The sequence below is a fragment of the Triturus cristatus genome, chromosome 11, assembly GCF_964204655.1.
Source record: "Triturus cristatus chromosome 11, aTriCri1.1, whole genome shotgun sequence".
NCBI lineage: Eukaryota > Metazoa > Chordata > Amphibia > Caudata > Salamandridae > Triturus > Triturus cristatus.
The window spans coordinates 456903051-456921659 of record NC_140594.1 but is presented as its reverse complement, the minus strand read 5'-3'; the positions used below and the strand labels follow the sequence as shown (position 1 = coordinate 456921659).

General features: G+C 44.0%; 1 protein-coding gene across 2 annotated transcripts in view; it reads right to left on the bottom strand.

Annotated features, from left to right (window-relative positions):
• LRRTM4 (leucine rich repeat transmembrane neuronal 4) overlaps positions 1–18609 on the bottom strand; it is a 1708634-nt gene that overhangs the window by 94785 nt on the left and 1595240 nt on the right. Inside the window, exon 4 of one of the 2 annotated variants that reach the window (XM_085636424.1) lies at positions 2456–2537. The exons of the other annotated variant lie outside the window; for it this stretch is intronic. Within the exon in view, the coding sequence (XP_085492550.1) occupies positions 2493–2537 (45 nt within the window). The 3' untranslated portion in view covers positions 2456–2492. The remainder of the gene's footprint in view (positions 1–2455; positions 2538–18609) is intronic. 2 annotated transcript variants of the gene reach the window in all.

The window sequence follows — 18609 nt, the reverse complement described above, 5'->3', positions numbered from 1 at the left end:
TCTGAAGCACCAAGGATTCATAGGAGGTCCTAAACACATATTCTATGAGGATTCGAGACATTGGGCCTGATTCACAGAGGTAAGTTCCACTTTCGAATAAGTTTACACTTTGTATAAAGTTTATTACAGTATTCACAAACTCAGAGTGTAATCTTTCTATAAAAGTGTAAGTTACATGTCTCCACTCTAGAGAAAAGCAATTGGCTTACCCTTGTGTGTGTGTGTGAGTAACATCCCTCCTGCACCCTACCTAAACCCCTCTTACTACTCCCTAATCATTTCCCCTTTAGTAGTAATTCTGCCACTTTTCCCACCCACTCCCCTGTGTCCCTCCTAAGTTTATTACTAAAACCTATACTAATATGTTCAGTGACTCTGCAGTCAGGGTGGAGAACTCCACACAAATTCAACCCTTAGCCCCATCCTGTTCAACATCTATATGATGGTCATGGCCATCATCGTCAGAAACCAGAACCTCAACATCATTTCCAAAGCAGATGACACACGACTCAACCTCACACACTCAGAAGACCCCTCCACCACTAGGGTCAACTTCCACAACTGCATGAAGAGTGTTGTTGAATGGATGAAGACCAACTGCCTGAAGCTCAACAAGTATAAGAGTGAAGTGCTGATCTTTGGAAACAACACCCCCCATAGAATGACACCTGGTGGCCTTCCATACTCGGACCCTCACTGACAGACCACGGCCGTAACCTTGGCATTATCTTGGATGTCAAACTCACCATGAAATGCCAGATCAACGCATTCAGCTCCTCTTGCTTCCATATCCTTCACATGCTCTGAAAAATCTTCAGATGGCTCTCCCTTGACCTTGCTCACACTCCCCGCATCCATCGAAACCACTGCAGTGGACGTTTCTTCTCCTACCTCACCTCCAAGTCCTGGAACGACTTTCCCTTTCACCTCCGAACACCACCCTCCCTCATAGAATTCAGAAAGGGACCTCAAGACCTGGCTCTTTGACAGAGTGCAGCAAGACCCTAGCACCTGAATACCCTTTGGGTGATTAGCCACGCTCCACAAATCCCAATTGATTGCTTGATTGATTGATTGATTTACTGACAAATCAATACAAGCAAAACTTACACTTTACAGTATGTATTGTTTTACTGCAATATGTACTACATAGAGCAGTTTGCAAAACAGGCCCTTCATGTTTAAATGGGTATGTAGACTCACTTGAGATATGAGATTTCAATGAAAGCCTCAGGAAGATTCTGAGTTGAATGAATTCTTTGAATTAAGAGCTAAGCACCACAAAGGTGTGTTTTACAATGAATCTGCTAATTCAAAGGGAAAGACCCACAACACGAGTATTTTATGCAGTTTCCAGAGTGAAGGAGTTGAATATATGTTGCAGTTGTCAATGGGACAAACAAGATGATTGAATGGAATTTTATGTGATGAATACATACTTTTATGTAGTAATTGAGGGGTTATTTGCTAGATGTGTGAGACAATACTAGGGAAACTGAGGAACCTGTTGAAAACAAATGCAGTAGTGTTTATGGTGTATTTTGTTATTGATATATCAATGAGGAACCAATTATCTACATATTTAGGATGCTCTAGATATCTATAGAATGACTAGACATAGCGATCAACAGTTTGCTTACAGTCAATGTAGCTATGATGTCAATATTGGGTGTGCTGTATATGAGATAAACAATGTAAATCAAAGTGAGTCCAACACTCAAGATAAAACAGAATTTTGGAACTTGAAGGAGCCATAAAAAATGAAGAGTTTGTGGAATAAAATTAAATTGTGGGGTCAGCACTTTTGAGAAGAAGTGGATACAGTGGTAGCCAGAAGGTCGTCGGAACAAGCTTATGAAACATGACAGGAAATTGAATCAGAACAATTTTAATAGGTGGTGGCAGAGGTCATAATCCTGACTGTAGCCTATGGCCAAAAAATCTAAATAATTGTTGGTGGTGGCAGAGGTCATAATCCTGACTGTAGCCTATGGCCTAAAAATCTAAATAATTGTTAGAAATGTGTATGGGCAACAATACAATTCTGGATATTTGGATTATAAATTAGAAAATGTGGGTCCCGAGACTGTTTTACAAATCAAAATACATGTCTACGTAACAAATATTTTGAGAATGAAGAAATATGATGAGCTACTCAGAAATTGACAATATTTAGAATTGAAGTAGCTGAAAGAGATGCCAGGGTGAGTGACAATGCAGTAGATCTGTATCAAATTTAAAGAGACTGATAGACTGTGAAGACATAATGCAGTCCAGGAGAATGAGGTAGTCCACCTGGAAATGAAGGGTAAATGTAATGTAGAATGGGCTGAATAGTGACATTTTCTTTCTATGATGAAAGGTGGTTGGGTTATTTGATCTGCACATGCACTGACAGTCCTCCTTCAGCAGTCCCCCTAGATGGAACTGGTATTGAGGATGAACTGCCTCTCACCTTTAGAGAAGGTGGTCTCTCCAAATCAGGGTTGAGGTCAGCATAGAGATGCTTGCACTGTGGCTGCCTGACAGTACCTGGCCTGTGGATAAAAGAAAGGGACTTCAGATCACTTTTCACTGTTGTCAGCCCCTTAATATTTAGGGCAAGACACATTACGTGCAAATATTTTAAAACAAACTAAGCATGCTATCTTAAGCTAGTGGTAAAACATATAATTTTGTCCTCACATTCAGTACCCACATTTCTCATGCATTGGCATCCCAACCAAGTATTAACTGTGATGCTGCAACTGTGGTCAGAATAGTGGGTAGAAATGCCATCCTAACGCAAAAAGTAGACACCAGCAGGCAAATGCAATTGTTGTCTTTGCAATCATGATTCGTGGTTCGCAGGTTCGTGGAGTCTTAGGTGATATCAGACAATTTTATTCCTGAAAAAAGTATTTCTATTATTCACTAATCCTATTCTCTCAATTTCATGCACAATTACATTTCATATCTTTTTACTGTGCAGACTATGGGCTTATTTGACTTGCAAATTCATCTGCTTTTGATATTCACCTGTTTAGTGCTATGTGTAAATAAGACTGTTTTTTCATACCTTAATTTTCGATCCACTTACTGGCACATATATTTGCTATTAATACCCTATGGTGTTGCTTTTTATTTAAATGCCTAAAATATGTTTGAGAGATTTGAGAAGGACAGCTATCGGTAAACCATTCGAGCTTCAAGTTTATTTCTTAGATGATGTAGTGAAGATCACATGTTTAAGTACTTCAATTTACTTTCTGATCTACACCTTCTTCCCTAAAGCAATTCTTGCACACAACAAAGGAAGGGAGGGCCATCTTTAGCTCAGTAAATGAACATAATTGACTTTGTAAGACTGGTCCAGGGTGCCAGCTTTGTGATGCTAACACAGTATTTTACAGTACCTAATTTACTGCAGCAAATTTTCGTTGTCATAACGTTTTGTTAAAGGAAAAAGGTAAGTAAAATCGTTGCGACAACCACTGCAACATAACAACAAGATATTATCAGGTTCATAGATCAGCCTGCGTTAATATGAGGTTTTGAATCCCGTTGAGAAATTGCATTCAATTATACAGACCCTAGTCAATCTATGGGGTATATCCAATAAATATCAGACACCCCAGATATTCTCTAGTTATATGTTCCTACGAGCTAAAGTGTTTTTTCTGTCTTCTTCTCTTTTCGACATACTAGATTGTCTACTGAATTTTGGGCAACAGAAGGAAGGCAATTTCCTTTTAAGGGCCCTGATTCAAAGTTTGTCAGTCGAGGGCAGTTCCCTGTATGCCAGCGTCGTGGAGTCTGGCGGTAAGTGTGCGGTGGGAGACAGTGTCGAAGGCTGCAGAGAATTCGAGAAGGCTCAGGGCTGCAGTATTTCCTTGGTCGAGGAGGGTGCGGATGTCGTCTGTGGCAGCTCAGACTCAGTGCTGTGGTTGTTGCGGAATCCGGGTTGGTAGGGGTTTCGTTAGTTGGACGTTAACGGTCTTCTTGGTGACTTTTGCCGCGAAGGGGAGGAGGGAGATGGGTCAGTAGTTCTTGAGGTCTATGAGATCCGCTAAGGGCTTTTTGAGTAGGGGTCTGACTTCAGTGCATTTCCAGTCGTTGTTAAAGATGCCGGTTTCGAAGGTGGTGTTGATGGTGTGTCGTAGTTCCGGTGCGATGGCGGCTTTGTGTAAGATGTGTGGGGGCAGGGATCCGTGGGGGCTCCTGAATGGATTCTTTCATGGTCAATGTGGTGTCTTCAGTGATGACTTGGGTCCAGGAGGAGATGGTGGGCTTTCTGGCATTGCTGGGGGCGGGAGTGTTTCGCAGTCAGGTGTCTGGTCGTTGAAGTTGTTATGCTATGTTATGCTACCCAGCACGACGTATACCCAAAGGTGTCTTGGCGCTGATTCTGTGAGCCACGATGAGCAGAGTAATAGAACCTACTGATTGAAAAGCCAAGTTTTCAAAAGTTTCCTAACCAGAAGCAAGGAAGGGGCAGACCGTATGCTGAATGGCAGGAGGTTCCAGGATGTGACTGCACTGACCGCAAAGCTACTGCCACTCCATTTAGATTTGTTAAATCTAATAGAGTTTGTTCTACACATGCCTGATGATCTTAGGTTTCTAGTTTGGTTGTACCAGCGAAAGATTTCCTTCTGAAAGGTGGGTCCAGAATCATTTAGTGCTTTATAGGTCAAACAGAGGGCCTTGAACTTAATTCTGTTTTTAACCTTCAGCCAGTGAAGGTCTTTGAGTGCGGTGGAGACTGAATGGTGCCTGGGCACCTTTAGTAAAAGTCTGGCTTCAGAATTCTGGAGAACCTGCAATTTGTTCAGATATTGGGCCTGTAGGCCCAAGTAGAGGCTGTTACAGTAGTCTATCTTTGATAGTACTAAGGTGGAGATCACTGACTTCCTATCTGACATACGCAGAAAGATTAGATTTTTTTAAAGAATTCTCAAGATGTAGGATGAGGAGATCACTGTATTGGCTTGATTGCCTAAAAGTAGGTGATCATCAATGATGACCCCCTGACGTTTGGCTTTCCTGGTGGGGACAAGAAGGAGCCCCATATCTGCAGGGCAGCATGGGGCAGACCAGAAATTGGGGTTATTGCCGAGTATGATCACCTTGGTCTTCCCAGTGTAGAACTTAAGACAGTTTTTGTCCATCCAGTCACAGATGTGTTTCATACAATTATGAATGCGGAGGCTGGTGTCATATGCATTCTTAGTGCCTGATAGCACAATTTGCATATCGTCTGCATACGATGTAAGAGAAAACCTGAAGGATTGAACCATAGGAGCCAGGTCTGCAACATAAACATTAAAAAGGGTGGGACTAAGTGAGGATCCCTGCCGAACACCACATGGCAAACGGAACGAGTTCGAAGAGAAGGTAACAGTGTTGATCACATTTTCCTTGTCTGACAGGAAGGAGGAAACTAGTTTTAAGGCAAGGTTTTTAATGCCTTTTGCTTCCAAACAGTGGATCAGGATGGAATGATCCACCGTGTCGAATGCCACAGACAGGTTCAGCAGGATGAGAGCGGCCGATCACCCCTAGTCCAGGATGAATTTTAGTTCCTCAGTAGCCTTGATCAGGGAAGTCTCTGTGCTATGCTCCGATCTAAACCCAAATTGGGTGGGGTCTAGGTGATTGAAATCCTCGATGAACTGATTTACTTGAATGTTCATCACTTTTTTAAACTATTTTAGCAGGGAAGGGGAGCCTGGAGATTGGCCGGTAGTTGATGGGATCTTCGGGGTCAGCATTCGTTTTTTTCAGAAGAGGCAGAATGGAGTCCAGTTTCCATTAGGAAGGAAAGTTGCCTGTTCTAAACATGTTGTTAAACATGCTTGAATAGTGGTCTGCAATAATGTCGGGGACCAACTTGATGACTGAAGGCAGGCAAGAAACATCTGGAGAGCCTGATTTGATGGTCAAAATGAGGTCTTTTATTTGCGTTGAAGAAACCGGGGCAAATGAGTTGAGAGTATTTATTGTTGAATCATTGTTAGGACTGCCAAATCCATTGTCTTGATTGTTGGATGGAGGATGATGGTTTTCAGTGTGATCAAAGGCTTTGAAAATTGAATCTACTTTATCTTTAAAATGCGAGGCAATCTCATCGCAGAAAGACTGGCTAACCCATTCCCCTTTGCAATCTGGTTGTTTAGTGAGCTTCTTAATGACTTGGTAAATTTCTTTAACTGAGTTTTTAGCTAATTCAATTTGTGATGAGGAATAAGCTGTTTTTTCTGTTATCAAAAGGGATTTATATTTGATTAGTGAGAGGTTATAAATTTCTCTCTCATGGGAATTATAATGGGCTCTCCATTTCCTCTCTTGGCATCTGCAACCTTGTTTTTCAAGCCTGAGGGCATCCAAAAACCAGGGGGCAGACGGACGAGTCCTGCGTTGGCCTCTGTTCTTTATAGGGACTATTTGGGTGAAGGCAGAGCTGAGCCAGTTAGAATATGACTCTGCTGCGAGCTCAGGATTGTCGACAGCTGGGGGGGTTGACGACATTAGTAGATGCTGTAATTGTTTTTAATCGATATTAGCCCGAGCTCTAAGCTGAGCTGAACAAAGCCTCTTACTCGCAGAGGCTCTTGATTTTCAGGTGGAAGTAGGAGTGAAGCTTGTTGCAGAGGTCCTGGGAAGGGGCGATGTCTGTGGTTTAGCTGGGGGGTTTGGTGAATTACTGGATGATGCTGAAGAGTTCCTCCCAGACGGGATTCCGTCCCATGCACGGGACCGAGACCGCCCTCATTGCAGTTACAGAAGAGGCAAGGAAGATCATGGATCAAGGAGGATCTGCTGCCATCATCCTCCTCGACCTAAGTGCCGCCTTTGACACTGTAAATCATACCATCTTACTGCAAAGACTCGCGAGCCTAGAAATCTCTGAGAGCGCTTTGGCCTGGCTCAAGTCCTTTTTGTCAGACCGTTCAGTTAGGGTCTTCGAGGGTGAAACCATCTCCCCTAGTAAGCCCCTCGGGTGCGGAGTGCCACATGGCTCTTCTTTGAGCCCTACGCTCTTTAACATATACATGAGCCCCCTAGCTGAGATTGTCCGTCCTTTTGGAATAAAAATAATCACTTACGCAGACGACACTCAGCTAGTGGTAGCCCTCAACCAGCCACACACCGCACCCAACCATCTGAGGGACTGTCTGGAAGCAGTGTACTCATGGATGACATCGTCTTGTCTCAAATTGAACGTAGACAAGACCGAGCTGATGCTCCTAGGTAAACCCCCCAGTCCTACCATCGATCACCTATGGCCCACCTGCCTCAGATCCGCCCCCACAACCAAGGACTCCATCAAAAGCCTTGGCATATGGCTGGACAAATCCCTTAACTTTAGTTGCCAAGCTGCCAAACTCTCAGCTACGTGTTTCGGTCTACTCAGGCTCATTCGGAAAATCCTCCCTCTTTTACCCTTCCAGGCAAGACAGACTATGATCCAAGGTCTGATTTTGTCGCGCCTCGATTTTGGGAATGCCCTCTACTTGGGAGCCCATAAGGCCACCCTACATAAACTCCAGGTCATCCAAAATTGCGCAGCCCGTACTCTCCTCCAGACCCCTCGCCGACTCTCCATCAAATCCGGACTGAAAAACCTTCACTGGCTACCAGTAAGGCAAAGAATTGAATTTAAAAGCCTATGCATCATCCATCGAGCCTTCTGGAAAACCGGCGCCCTTATTAATCATCCACTGGCCATCCCCTACATACCAAACAGACATCTCAGATCAACTTCTTTCCTCATCACTATCCCCAGGATCAAAAGAGTCAGATGTGGGGGCTGATCATTCTCCTACAACTCGGCCAAACTATGGAACGCTCTCCCCCTTCTTCTCCAATCAGAGCCTAGTCTGCTCCCCTTTCGTAAACAGTTAAAAACCCTACTCTTTAACACTTCTGATTAAGCTCTTAATTCTCCACCACACGTCTGTCCGTTAGCGCTGGGACGCCTCAGGGTAGCTATCGCGCTCAATAAATCCTCATTTCATTTCATTTCAGAGTTGCTGGAGTTGGCGAGGATCTTGTTCTGGATCAATGTCCTTTTGGGGTATCTGATGCATTGGTGGTATTCTGTCAAGACGTTCTCGTAGGTGGCGCAGTCTTTCAGGGATTTGCTGTTTCTCCAGTTCTTCTCTAGACATCTGCAGGTGCATCTGGATTCTTGGAGGCCGGCGGTGAACCAGGTGGCCTTTCTGGGGTGCTGTCTGTCAGGGTTACGTAGGGATGCAAGCTCATCTGTGCAGTTGGTGAGCCATCTGTAGAGTTCTTTGGCTGCGAGGCTGGCGTTGGTCGAAGTGGTGGGAGCGACGCTGTTGAGGGTGGAGTTGTGCTGTTCCTCAGTGACCTAGCTCCAGTTCCTTCATGGAGGGCGGGGTGCTGGTTTGGGTGCGGTGGGTTTGTCGATGTGGAAGTGTACGCAATGGTGGTCTGTTCAGGGAGGTTGTGTGGTGTGGCTGAAGTGGATGTTGTTGCCTCCTGTGAAAATGGGGTTGTGGGTGTGTCCTGCCTTGTGGGTGGGGGTGTTGACGAGTTGTTTCAGTCTGAGGTTGGCGAGTATGTCAAGGAGAGTGGCGGAGTTGGGGTTGCTGAGGTTGACGAGGTGGAAGTTGAGATCTCTGATGAGTATGTAGTCCATGAAGGCGATGGTGTGTGGTGTGTTGAGGTTGGCGATGGTAGTGGTGAATTCAATTTGAGGTCTGGGAGGTCTGTAGGCAAGGGTGCCTCGTACGGTCGTTCTGGGGCTAGTCTGGATCTGGAAATGGCGGTGTTCGGTGGGGGGCGGGCTCTCGCTCGAGTTGGAGGTCGTGAGTCGGAGGCAGCTCTTGTCTGCGATGGCGAGTCCTCCTCCTGGGCAGTTGGGGCAGTCCTTCCTCTGGATCTTGTATCCGTCGGGGAGGAAGGTGACAATGTTGGGGTGTAGTTGGACTTGGTCCAAGTTTCTGTGAAGAAGGCGACATCTGAAGAGAGGGTGTTGAGGAGGTCCCAGATTTCTACAGCGTGCCTGTGCAGGGAGCGCACGTTGAGGAGGATGCACCTCAGGGCTTTGGTGGTGTTGGCGTTCAACATGGGGGTGGTGGCCGTGGTGGTGTAGAGTGTGGTGAAGGTTCGGCAGCAGTGGTTGCAGGAGAACTGACCGTGGTTGGTGTTAGGCATGGACACCTGGAAGTTATTGTTCCTTTCGGGGTTGGGCGTGAGGAGGGCAGCTGAGTCGTAGCGGTGGGTGCTCACAGAACCAGGGTCCCTGGCGCTGGTCACGGTCGAGTCGCAAACGAGCGCAGACAGGCTTGCCTATATAGAGAAGTCATTTGAGATGACGTTTGAGATGTCATCACTGACGTCATTGAACATGTCATGAGTGATGTAATATGTGAGGTCATAAGCAGGGCATTGTGGGGGGCGCAAGTTATAGTTAGCTCAGGTAACTATAACTACTGAAGATCTATGGTTTTCTGTGTGTAAAATCTGAACCTATCTAGAACGTCCCTGTAACCTTTTTTTTCAGAGAATAACTACTTTTTTAAAATTCTAGTTCCTAATTATAACACCACTGTAACCTTTAATTTTTTTCAGTGAGTATGTGTGCGAATCAGGTTTTGTGCAGGCTTCCCCAAAAGTTTGCCTCATTTTGGACTACTGACTGCTGGTTTTCGACTTTGAAAGTACACTGAGGCCTACTTTCCAGACCTCAGTGACAGTGTTCTCTCCTTTTCACAAAAGGGTATGTTTAATTGGATGACCCCAATTGACAAGTGCTGACTTACTTATAAGCCCCTAGGTTATAGTACCCAGGGTATGTATGGCTGACTGTCCACACATGAGCCTCAACACTGCTTGTGCCTCTTTGTGTGTGACAAAGTGAAAACACAACTTTCAACTACCATTGCAGACTGAAGAGACTGTGTATACACTGCACACACAACTTTGCCAGTGCCCTTAATGTCAAAGTGCACAAATCCCTTAACAATATATAAGCCTTCTCTATGGCAGGCTGATGAAGCCCTAAGACAAGGAGCTGTACATTGTTAATAGAGCCACATATTTTGGATTTGGCTGTACAGCAAAACCCTAAAGTGTTGGTGTTTGCTGGGGAGAGTTAATTAACCTTATATGGTAATTGCAGAATTAAGGGTTGGTATGCCAATGCATGTAACTCCTGACATATGCTCCCTAAGTACGTTCTGTAAGAAATCAAATTCAAGGGGACATCAAATGTGACTCAGTGGTGCAGTTGACATTAATGTAAAATGTAATGCTGGACACTTTTGCAAAAGCTGCCATTCCTAAACCCAGCTGGTCGAGTGGCTTTACAGCGGCACTGGGACTAAGACCGGTTTCTGCCCACCTGGGGAGACAAGAGATCGACTCCCAGGCCAGGAGCAAAGGCTGTTGCTGCACTGTATGTGTGACCCCCCCCCCCACAGGATGGGCTGCAAAGGGTGTTAGCCTAAATGGGAAGCATCAAAGGGTGAAGCAGCCTTTGAAGAGCCACTGCAACAACACTCCTGCACAGGAAGCCTTTTGTTTCCTCTAGACAGTGTAGAGCCAAGGTCATATAAGGGAAAACCAGTTTCAGACCCAGTTTTCTGTGGCCGTACAACCCCTTGTAGCCACATCTCCAGGAGTGGGCTACCAAAGTCCCTACACTCGAGGAAGACTTCAACCATATTATTTGTGGCATGCATGTTGCACTGTGGGGCAGCCAGATGCCATACATCAATGGAACTGTCATCAGATAGGAAGGGACCTACTAGTACATTGGCTAGTGACCATGTTTTACCCCGGGGGCACTTTACCTGGATATAATGGGCAACTCTGGCACCCGAGACTTCAGGACATTGCTGGATTTAGAACAAGGACAAGAAGACCACTTTGCACCCATTGGAACTGCACAAAGAGAGGCTGCGATATTGGAGCAACAGTCAGTGCTTAATTTGTAAATTAATAAGTACCAGGGCTAGGTTGCCACTGCAGCTTGCATCACCCATCACCCGTGTCATTGCTGCCAAAACAACTACTGGCCATCTTCCTCGCCTGCAAGTGTGACCGTTCAAATTATTCAAGGTTCCCAAAGCTAAAGGAATGGTTGGAAATACAGGTATTAGTAAATTTTAATGTATATTGTATTCATAAACAACCGTTGTTCTGCTCATCTCTAAATTAGATGAGCAGCACCACCATGTGGCAGACTGTCATAAGTGTGGTATTGACAATTAAGTGTTGGTACCGAGCACAGGAAACCACTGGCTCTAATTAAGCTCTGGAGTGACTTCACCTGCTTCACTTTGGGATAGCAGAGTTTGGACCCTGTTCTGTATGCCTGGCTCAGAGAAAATTTGATTTCCAGCTCCAATCCAAGGCAGAGATTCCACAGGTCAGTTGGCTGGCACACCCAGAATGGAACTGGGGACATTAAAGCTGGAAGAGCCCAAATCGCCTTTCTGATAGTAACCAAAGTTGTTTTGCCGCGACTGGATGCTTAGCACTTTTCAGACAATTTGGAAATAGCTAAAAGGTGCCCTCGAGTATGTCGGACCCTTTGATGATGATTGTAACCAGATTTGTGCACCCCAATGGACACTGACCCCCACCAAAGATTTGCAATGACCGCTGTGTTGCAGGAACAAAAGGTCTGCAGCAGCAGCCATTTGACCCCTGCATAGAAGACGTAGTGGGAGCCTGAGATCCATGGACATAGTTGCTCCCCCTCACCTGTGGACCATGGACTCGACCGGACGTCACCCCTATGGACTGCACAGCCTCTGGAGTCTCCATTGAGCTTCTTTAAGTCTACATTCCTCATCATCAGGACCACTCCATAGAAGTCAATCGTGGTTGTCCTGTAAAGTTTGGAACTTGCTCTAAAAATGCTCTGGTGGCTAGGTAAATGTCCAAAGATTCCTTTTTAGACTCCTAGACCTCTATCCTATTGGATTTGGTCACCCAATCCTGGTTAAAGTCACCAAACTAAGTGTTACAAACTTTTCACAATTTGCGTTTGCCAACACTTATTTGTGTGGAATTCAAAAGTTATAAAAAGTTCTAACACCTGTATCTCTAGAACCCTCTGGTTGATTTTAATGATTAAGGTCTCTAAAAATTCATAAAAATATTTTCTATAGTTTATAAATAGTAGTTGCTTCTCTTTCCTGTTTGGTAAATTTCTCATTCTGCTTATTGCTGCTGTTAAATGCTTTACACATTGTTCCTTAATAATCCTTGCTGTTCTGTGCCACAGCTATCAAAGGGTTGAGCTGAAGGTTAAGAACATACTTCTGACTGGACCCAAGACAGTATCAGTGAGTGTACTCCATGATGAGGCCTCGCCCACCGCCATATCATGTAGTACACCTAGATCCTCAACAAAAACAAAAAAAAGAAAAATATATATATGAATAAACACCCCTTCACCGCAATTTCCGTGGATTCTTTGGTATTGAGAGCGCACGTTATTGGACAATTTGTGGAACATTGGATTTCCGGCGTGCTCCGCCGGTGTGTGCGCCAACTTCCTTGGGTCCGAGCAATCAGAAGGAGTAATCTGGAGTTTGAATATATATATATGTATATATATATCCCACCAAATCTCCTCTTTTCTTCAATAAGAAGTGCACCGGCACAGGTCGTGTCGTGAAAAAATGAGTTTATTCCATGGAACCCCACTGCATGAGGGACGCACACTTTCCCAACGTTTCTGCTCTCACAGGAGCCTTGATCACGGGACTAATCTCTGCATTTTGAATCACCCCACGTGGTCCTTTTAAACACGCAGGCACATTTTCTTAACAGAGTGCACGATGGGAATGATGAAAACCTGGCATGGAGAAAAGAGCGCTCTTTTGAAAAGTCCATGCGCTAAATAGCAGAATAATAGACACAGCGCTGCATAACTTTCCTTCCACTGACAGTTTTTCCCATACGTGCATAAATAAGGCGTGTCCCAACAATCCATAGTGTTTGAAAGTTCCAGGTACTATATGTATTAGGTTATCCGACCGTTTTATGACCATTCACATGTAAAATAGCAGAACAGCTCAAGTATACCTTAATAACTTAAAATATATATAATACTTTTCACTCTAACTAGCAAGGATTATCCGACTAGGTTAGTAACTTTTTGAAGTTTGAAAAACCAACAACTCATAAACTGTATTCTGGACATGCCTTGAATCTCTGGGACCTCTAGCATGCTCTAAGACTATTTTTATTCTCCTTAAATAGTTTTATCTTTGTGAATGCTTTTCTAGGGATCCCAGTGTATTGAGTGGGATTGATTTAGTTGTCATTAATATGAGTGTTTAATAATCACAGCATATTTGTTCATAAAACCATTTTTCTGGACATTCTTTGATGTATCTTTGAAAGTTGGAATATTGTATCACATGCTCGCCTCCACCTGTCAACACTCTCATGCGGGCATGGATTACATAATGTTTCTAATCGTGAACAAGGTGATCCCTGCTTTTCCAGTTAACTTGTAACTTGAAGAAACAGACTAGAAGGAGTCAGGCAAAAGAAAGGTAAGCCTATGGCCAGCAAAGTCTCATACTAGCCAAGCTACTTTTTAAATATTGAGACTTGTATCAACTGCAAAATGCTATATCTTCTTCATAGAACAAGATTCATGCAGCACTTTTGTCTGAACTTTTCTAGTGTAGGATTGTTCATCAGCTACTTTTATTCTTCCTCCTTTGGCTTATTCTTTTGTAACTCTATTCACGCTTGCACGTTTGCGTGAAGGTATGAGATATTCTTTCTCCATATCCTCAATTTTTTTTATATTGAAGGATAATGATAGTAGATTTAGTGGGGTTCCAAAACTCATATTCCTCACTAACTTTGGATGTTGGCACTGACTGCCAATCGACTTCATAATGTGTACTTCATAAATGTGAGGTACCGCACTCACTCACTCTTTTTTTTACACTCACTCGTTTGGAAAGAAATATAAATATTAAAAGTTTACTTGGGGGGAGGAAGGTTGACATTGTTCCTGCATACAGTCTGTGATAAAACAGGCCCCCAAACCGACTCCTTCTAAACTGCAGTAGCTTTTTGGTGACCGTGAGATCTATTGTGGTTTCGACTGCATAATACATTAGCTTGCCACCGTTAACATTTAATATTTTGGGGTTTTCTATACATGAAATATTGGCTTTTCAACCTAGAATGTTGCAATCCTAGATCAGACAACGAATGGAAGGTATGTTAGTTTAGGACTTGTTCACTCTTAGTAATATTCTGTGAACTTCTGTAGGGTGAATCAAATCTGTGTTCAACCTAGATTGTTGCAATCCTAGATCAGACAACGAATTGAAGGTATGTTAGTTTAGGACTTGTTCACTCTTAGTAGTATTCTGTGAACTTCTGTAGGGTGAATCAAATCTGTGTTGCATTTTATTATGTCCTCCTTTTAAAAATACCGCTGTGTTATTCATTTACACATCCTGCCATGTTATAGTACCAGTCTGTTTTGCCTTCATCCGAGTTAAGACACCAAACCGCCATATGGTACTGCGGTAACTCGCCACAGCACGTTGGTGGCTCTTGATGGGACTTTTCCTCTTGCTTCCTTCCCCGAGCACTGCCACTCACACTAGGTGCTGAGACCCTGCCGATATGATGATCAGTGGTTGTCTGGGCCTGGACAGCGCTAGGTGTTCAGTTTTCACCAAATGGGGTCAAAGAGGAATCCAAGTGATCCACTTCTTTGCACTTTTCCAAAGGACGAAGGGTGCATCATACAAATAAGCTACAGCTCTCCATTCTAGTTTACAATTTAGATGGTGCCCTCGGTTACTTGTCAAAGAACAACAGATAAGCAGCATTGTTTCAGGCTCTGTATTCTATTCCTGTGCCTGCATTATTTTATGTGCCTGTATTCTTTTCTCGTGCCTGCATTCTTTTCCCGTGCCTGCATTCTTTTCCCGTGCCTGCATTCTATTCCCGTGTCTGCATTCTTTCCCCGTGTCTGCATTCTTTTCCCGTGCCTGCATTCTTCTCTCATGCCTGCATTCTCTTCCAGTGCCTGCATTCTATTCCCGTGCCAGCATTCTTTTCCCGTACCTGCATTCTTTTCCCGTACCTGCATTCTTTTCCCTTGCCTCCATTCTTTTCCTGTGCCTGCATTCTTTTCCCGTGCCTGCATTCTTTTCCCGTACCTGCATTATTTTCCCTTCCCTCCATTCTTTTCCTGTGCCTGCATTCTTTTCCCGTGCCTCCATTCTTTTACCGTGCCTGCATTATCTTCCAGTGCCTGCATTCTTTTCCCGTACCTGCATTCTTTTCCCTTGCCTCCATTCTTTTCCTGTGCCTGCATTCTTTTCCCGTGCCTGCATTCTTTTCCCGTACCTGCATTCTTTTCCCTTGCCTCCATTCTTTTACCGTGCCTGTGTTCTTTTCTCGAGCCCCATGCACCTCAAAGCAAAATTGCTTGCCTCTGGTTAACCAGATCCGAGCTCTTGCCCCAGGTAAATGACTGCAGAGTGCAGTTTTAGTATTTTTGCTTTGGGGTAAAGCTTTACTAAGGAGGTTTGAGTGTTACCAATTTTTGATCACCGCAGAAGCCAAAATATTTACTCTTCCAGAACCTTTTACTTCTTAACCCCCAACAAATGGTGACACACTATTCCCACTGTCACTTTTAACCACACCCCCTGTTCCTCCAATCCTGCCATTCTGTGAAATGTGTCATGGGCCTTAATTCAAGCACGACAATTTGGCTAACTAGTAATAGCTGGGCAGTAAATGTCACCCATAAATGAGGCGCAGAGTCCCTCAGAACCCTCGGCCCCACTGTCTTTTCAGTTTTATATCTGGCTAGTAAGGCATATTTTGTCACTGCCCATGAGTGGACACGCAGTTTTATATCTGGCTAGTAAGGCATATTTTGTCACTGCCCATGAGTGGACACGCAGTTTTATATCTGGCTAGTAAGGCATATTTTGGTAAGCTCATGTCTCATTTGCCAAAAAGGCACCTCGCCACACAGAGGGTATGGATGATTGCCCACTTTGTTTTACAATAACAAAATAATCATAACTGCCCTGTCGGTGACATATGGGGGCATATCAACAACAACCGGCGATAATTATCGCTGAGCGCACTTAGCGCTCGGATAATTATCGCCGGCTAGCGCCGATTTTTATCGCTAAAATAGCGTGCTATTAGCAACGCTAATCTCATCAGCGATAAAATCCTAGTGCTAACGTGAGATTATCACTGGAAACCCAGTGATAATCTCACGTTAGCTTGTTGATAGGGACTCACAAACTTAGCCATGATATCCTCCTTCCATAGGATATCATGGCGAAGTCAGTCCTGAAGCAGGTGTTAGGAAAGTAGCGATAACAGGGGTTATCGCTACTTTTCCTGACGCTATGCTTCATAGCGTTAGGCTTGCTGATAGGAGAAATGTCGCTTAGCGACATTTCTCCTGTCATGCCAGGTCAGGAACGCCCACTTTGCATCTCATTAGAGATGCAAAGCTGGGCGTTAAGATTTCGTACGGTAAAGCAAGGTTTCACGCGTTCGCGTGACCTTGCTAATTAGGCGATAAAATTATCGCCGCTTTTCGGCCGAAAACGGCCGCAAAAGCGGCGATAATTTTTTATCGCCTGCTTGTTGGTATGCCCCTTAGTGCCCATCTACTGGTCCAGCTAGCAACTTCCCGGCCTGTTAAATCAGCCAGGATGGCCTGTGATTCAGTCTCGTGTGTAATACTCTTTTCTGTCTATACGCTGTTTTCAAATACCTCTGTGCTTGCCTGGAAATTGTTAATCTAAACCGTGGGACATTGACATTGCATAGGGCTTTGTCTTTTACATTGGTCAAAAAAACGAAAACAACGTTTTCTGTCCCTTTAACCATGTTCGAGAGAATGGCATTGCACGTGCAAAAAGGAAAACAAAAAATACTTTATTCTACATCTATTTATGTCACACCCATCGCCGTGTTCTATTTAAGGACCACTATATAAATGGTAGAGTTTGAACTGGTCAGATTTCTCACCACTTCTCCCTTCCCTCCTCCCATCCACCCTGTAAGATAAAGTGGCTGCAGCCATGCTCTGGTCATTAGGACCCAAGGAGATGCATCCAGTAGCGAGCTATACCGTGGGAGCTTTGGGGAAAAGTAATTAAGAATAATGCATGCACAAAAAAAAACACTTACGCGGATAAATAGCTGACAACCTGCAATCTCCCTTGGATTGCACAAGGTATTTTAAGGATAAGCCAGTAGTGCTACGAGTGAGGAGGTGGAATGTAGGATGTTTGCTGCATGCTAAATTAATTTTGAATTGCATGCTGTGAATATATGAATATGATCTGGACATATCTATGAGGAAGATCTGAGGATCAGACTCGGTACTACGGATCCCAAAGAGACTGACATGTCTGTGTGCTCCTTTAACCGAATGACAGGGCCCTTGGGCTCCCTCTGTTGGATGGAAATCAAAGGCTATAATTATTTTATATATATATGTAAGATTCTAAGGGACCTATTTATCAAGAATTTGCGTCGCTTTTGAACCACGCAACGTGGTACATGCGTGACACAACCTAGAAATGTGATTCATCAAGCCACGCAAGGCCACTTTGTGTGGCCTTGAGTTGCTTGATAAATCAGTAGTAACACAACACAGCACAAATTGCCCCAGAGAGGTGTTCATGGGCATAGCGTGGGTGTTTTTATGCAACTTCTATAGATTTTGATACATTCCCAGATTTTCCATTAGATTTTCCATTGCTGGCAGAACTGGGAATGTGCCAAAATGCTATGCCTTCCCAGGGGAGGTGTAATGAGGAGAAATTGCTTTATTGTTCCTCATTGCTTTCTCTTTCTATGTATGCTGCATTCTGCAGCACACATAGGCAAAGGATAATGTGTCAGGGAATCGTTTTTCTGCAGGAAGGGGCCCCTTCCTGCACAAAAACAATCCTGAATGCAACGCATACTCCCTTGGACAATGGTGCAAGGGTGCCGAGTTGGCGCTAGCCAGCCCATTGAGCTCCAGCGCGGGGAAAGGGCAGGAATGCACCATATTGTGATCAATACGGCTCTAACAGACTGATGTAGAGGAGGCAAGTAAGGGTAGTAGAATCTGTCTGTACCTGTTCAGTTCTAACTTTTCTTTTTGCAGTGATCCTCGAAGGACGTACATATTTTGCTAGCAAGTGCGCAAAGTCAGGAACCAAGACCAAAGTTTTCTATCTTTGTTGGACTTAACCTAAAGTGAAATAACTCCATCCTTGCAATTGCAAAGCACAATTAACTGTCTCAGGATGGTGGAATACGTTGCATCAGCAAAACTGTCTGTTAACAACAACCATCTCCACATAGGTATAGACACTAAAATACTGTGTTTAATTTGTCAAAATAAGTGTTCAGTCACAGGGACATTTCTTTGATTTTTGTTTCTCATTTTCAGGAATGTTCAGGCATTCGCCATTGTCTAATAATCGTAAAAGAAACCTATGGTTTTGTTCATTGTATCTGTATTGTTTTACCGTTTTATGACGTTTTGTAATTTTTGTACTCTAAGATGTCACTTAAGAGTCTACAATACATATTGTTGTAATTGTATAACATATGCATAGA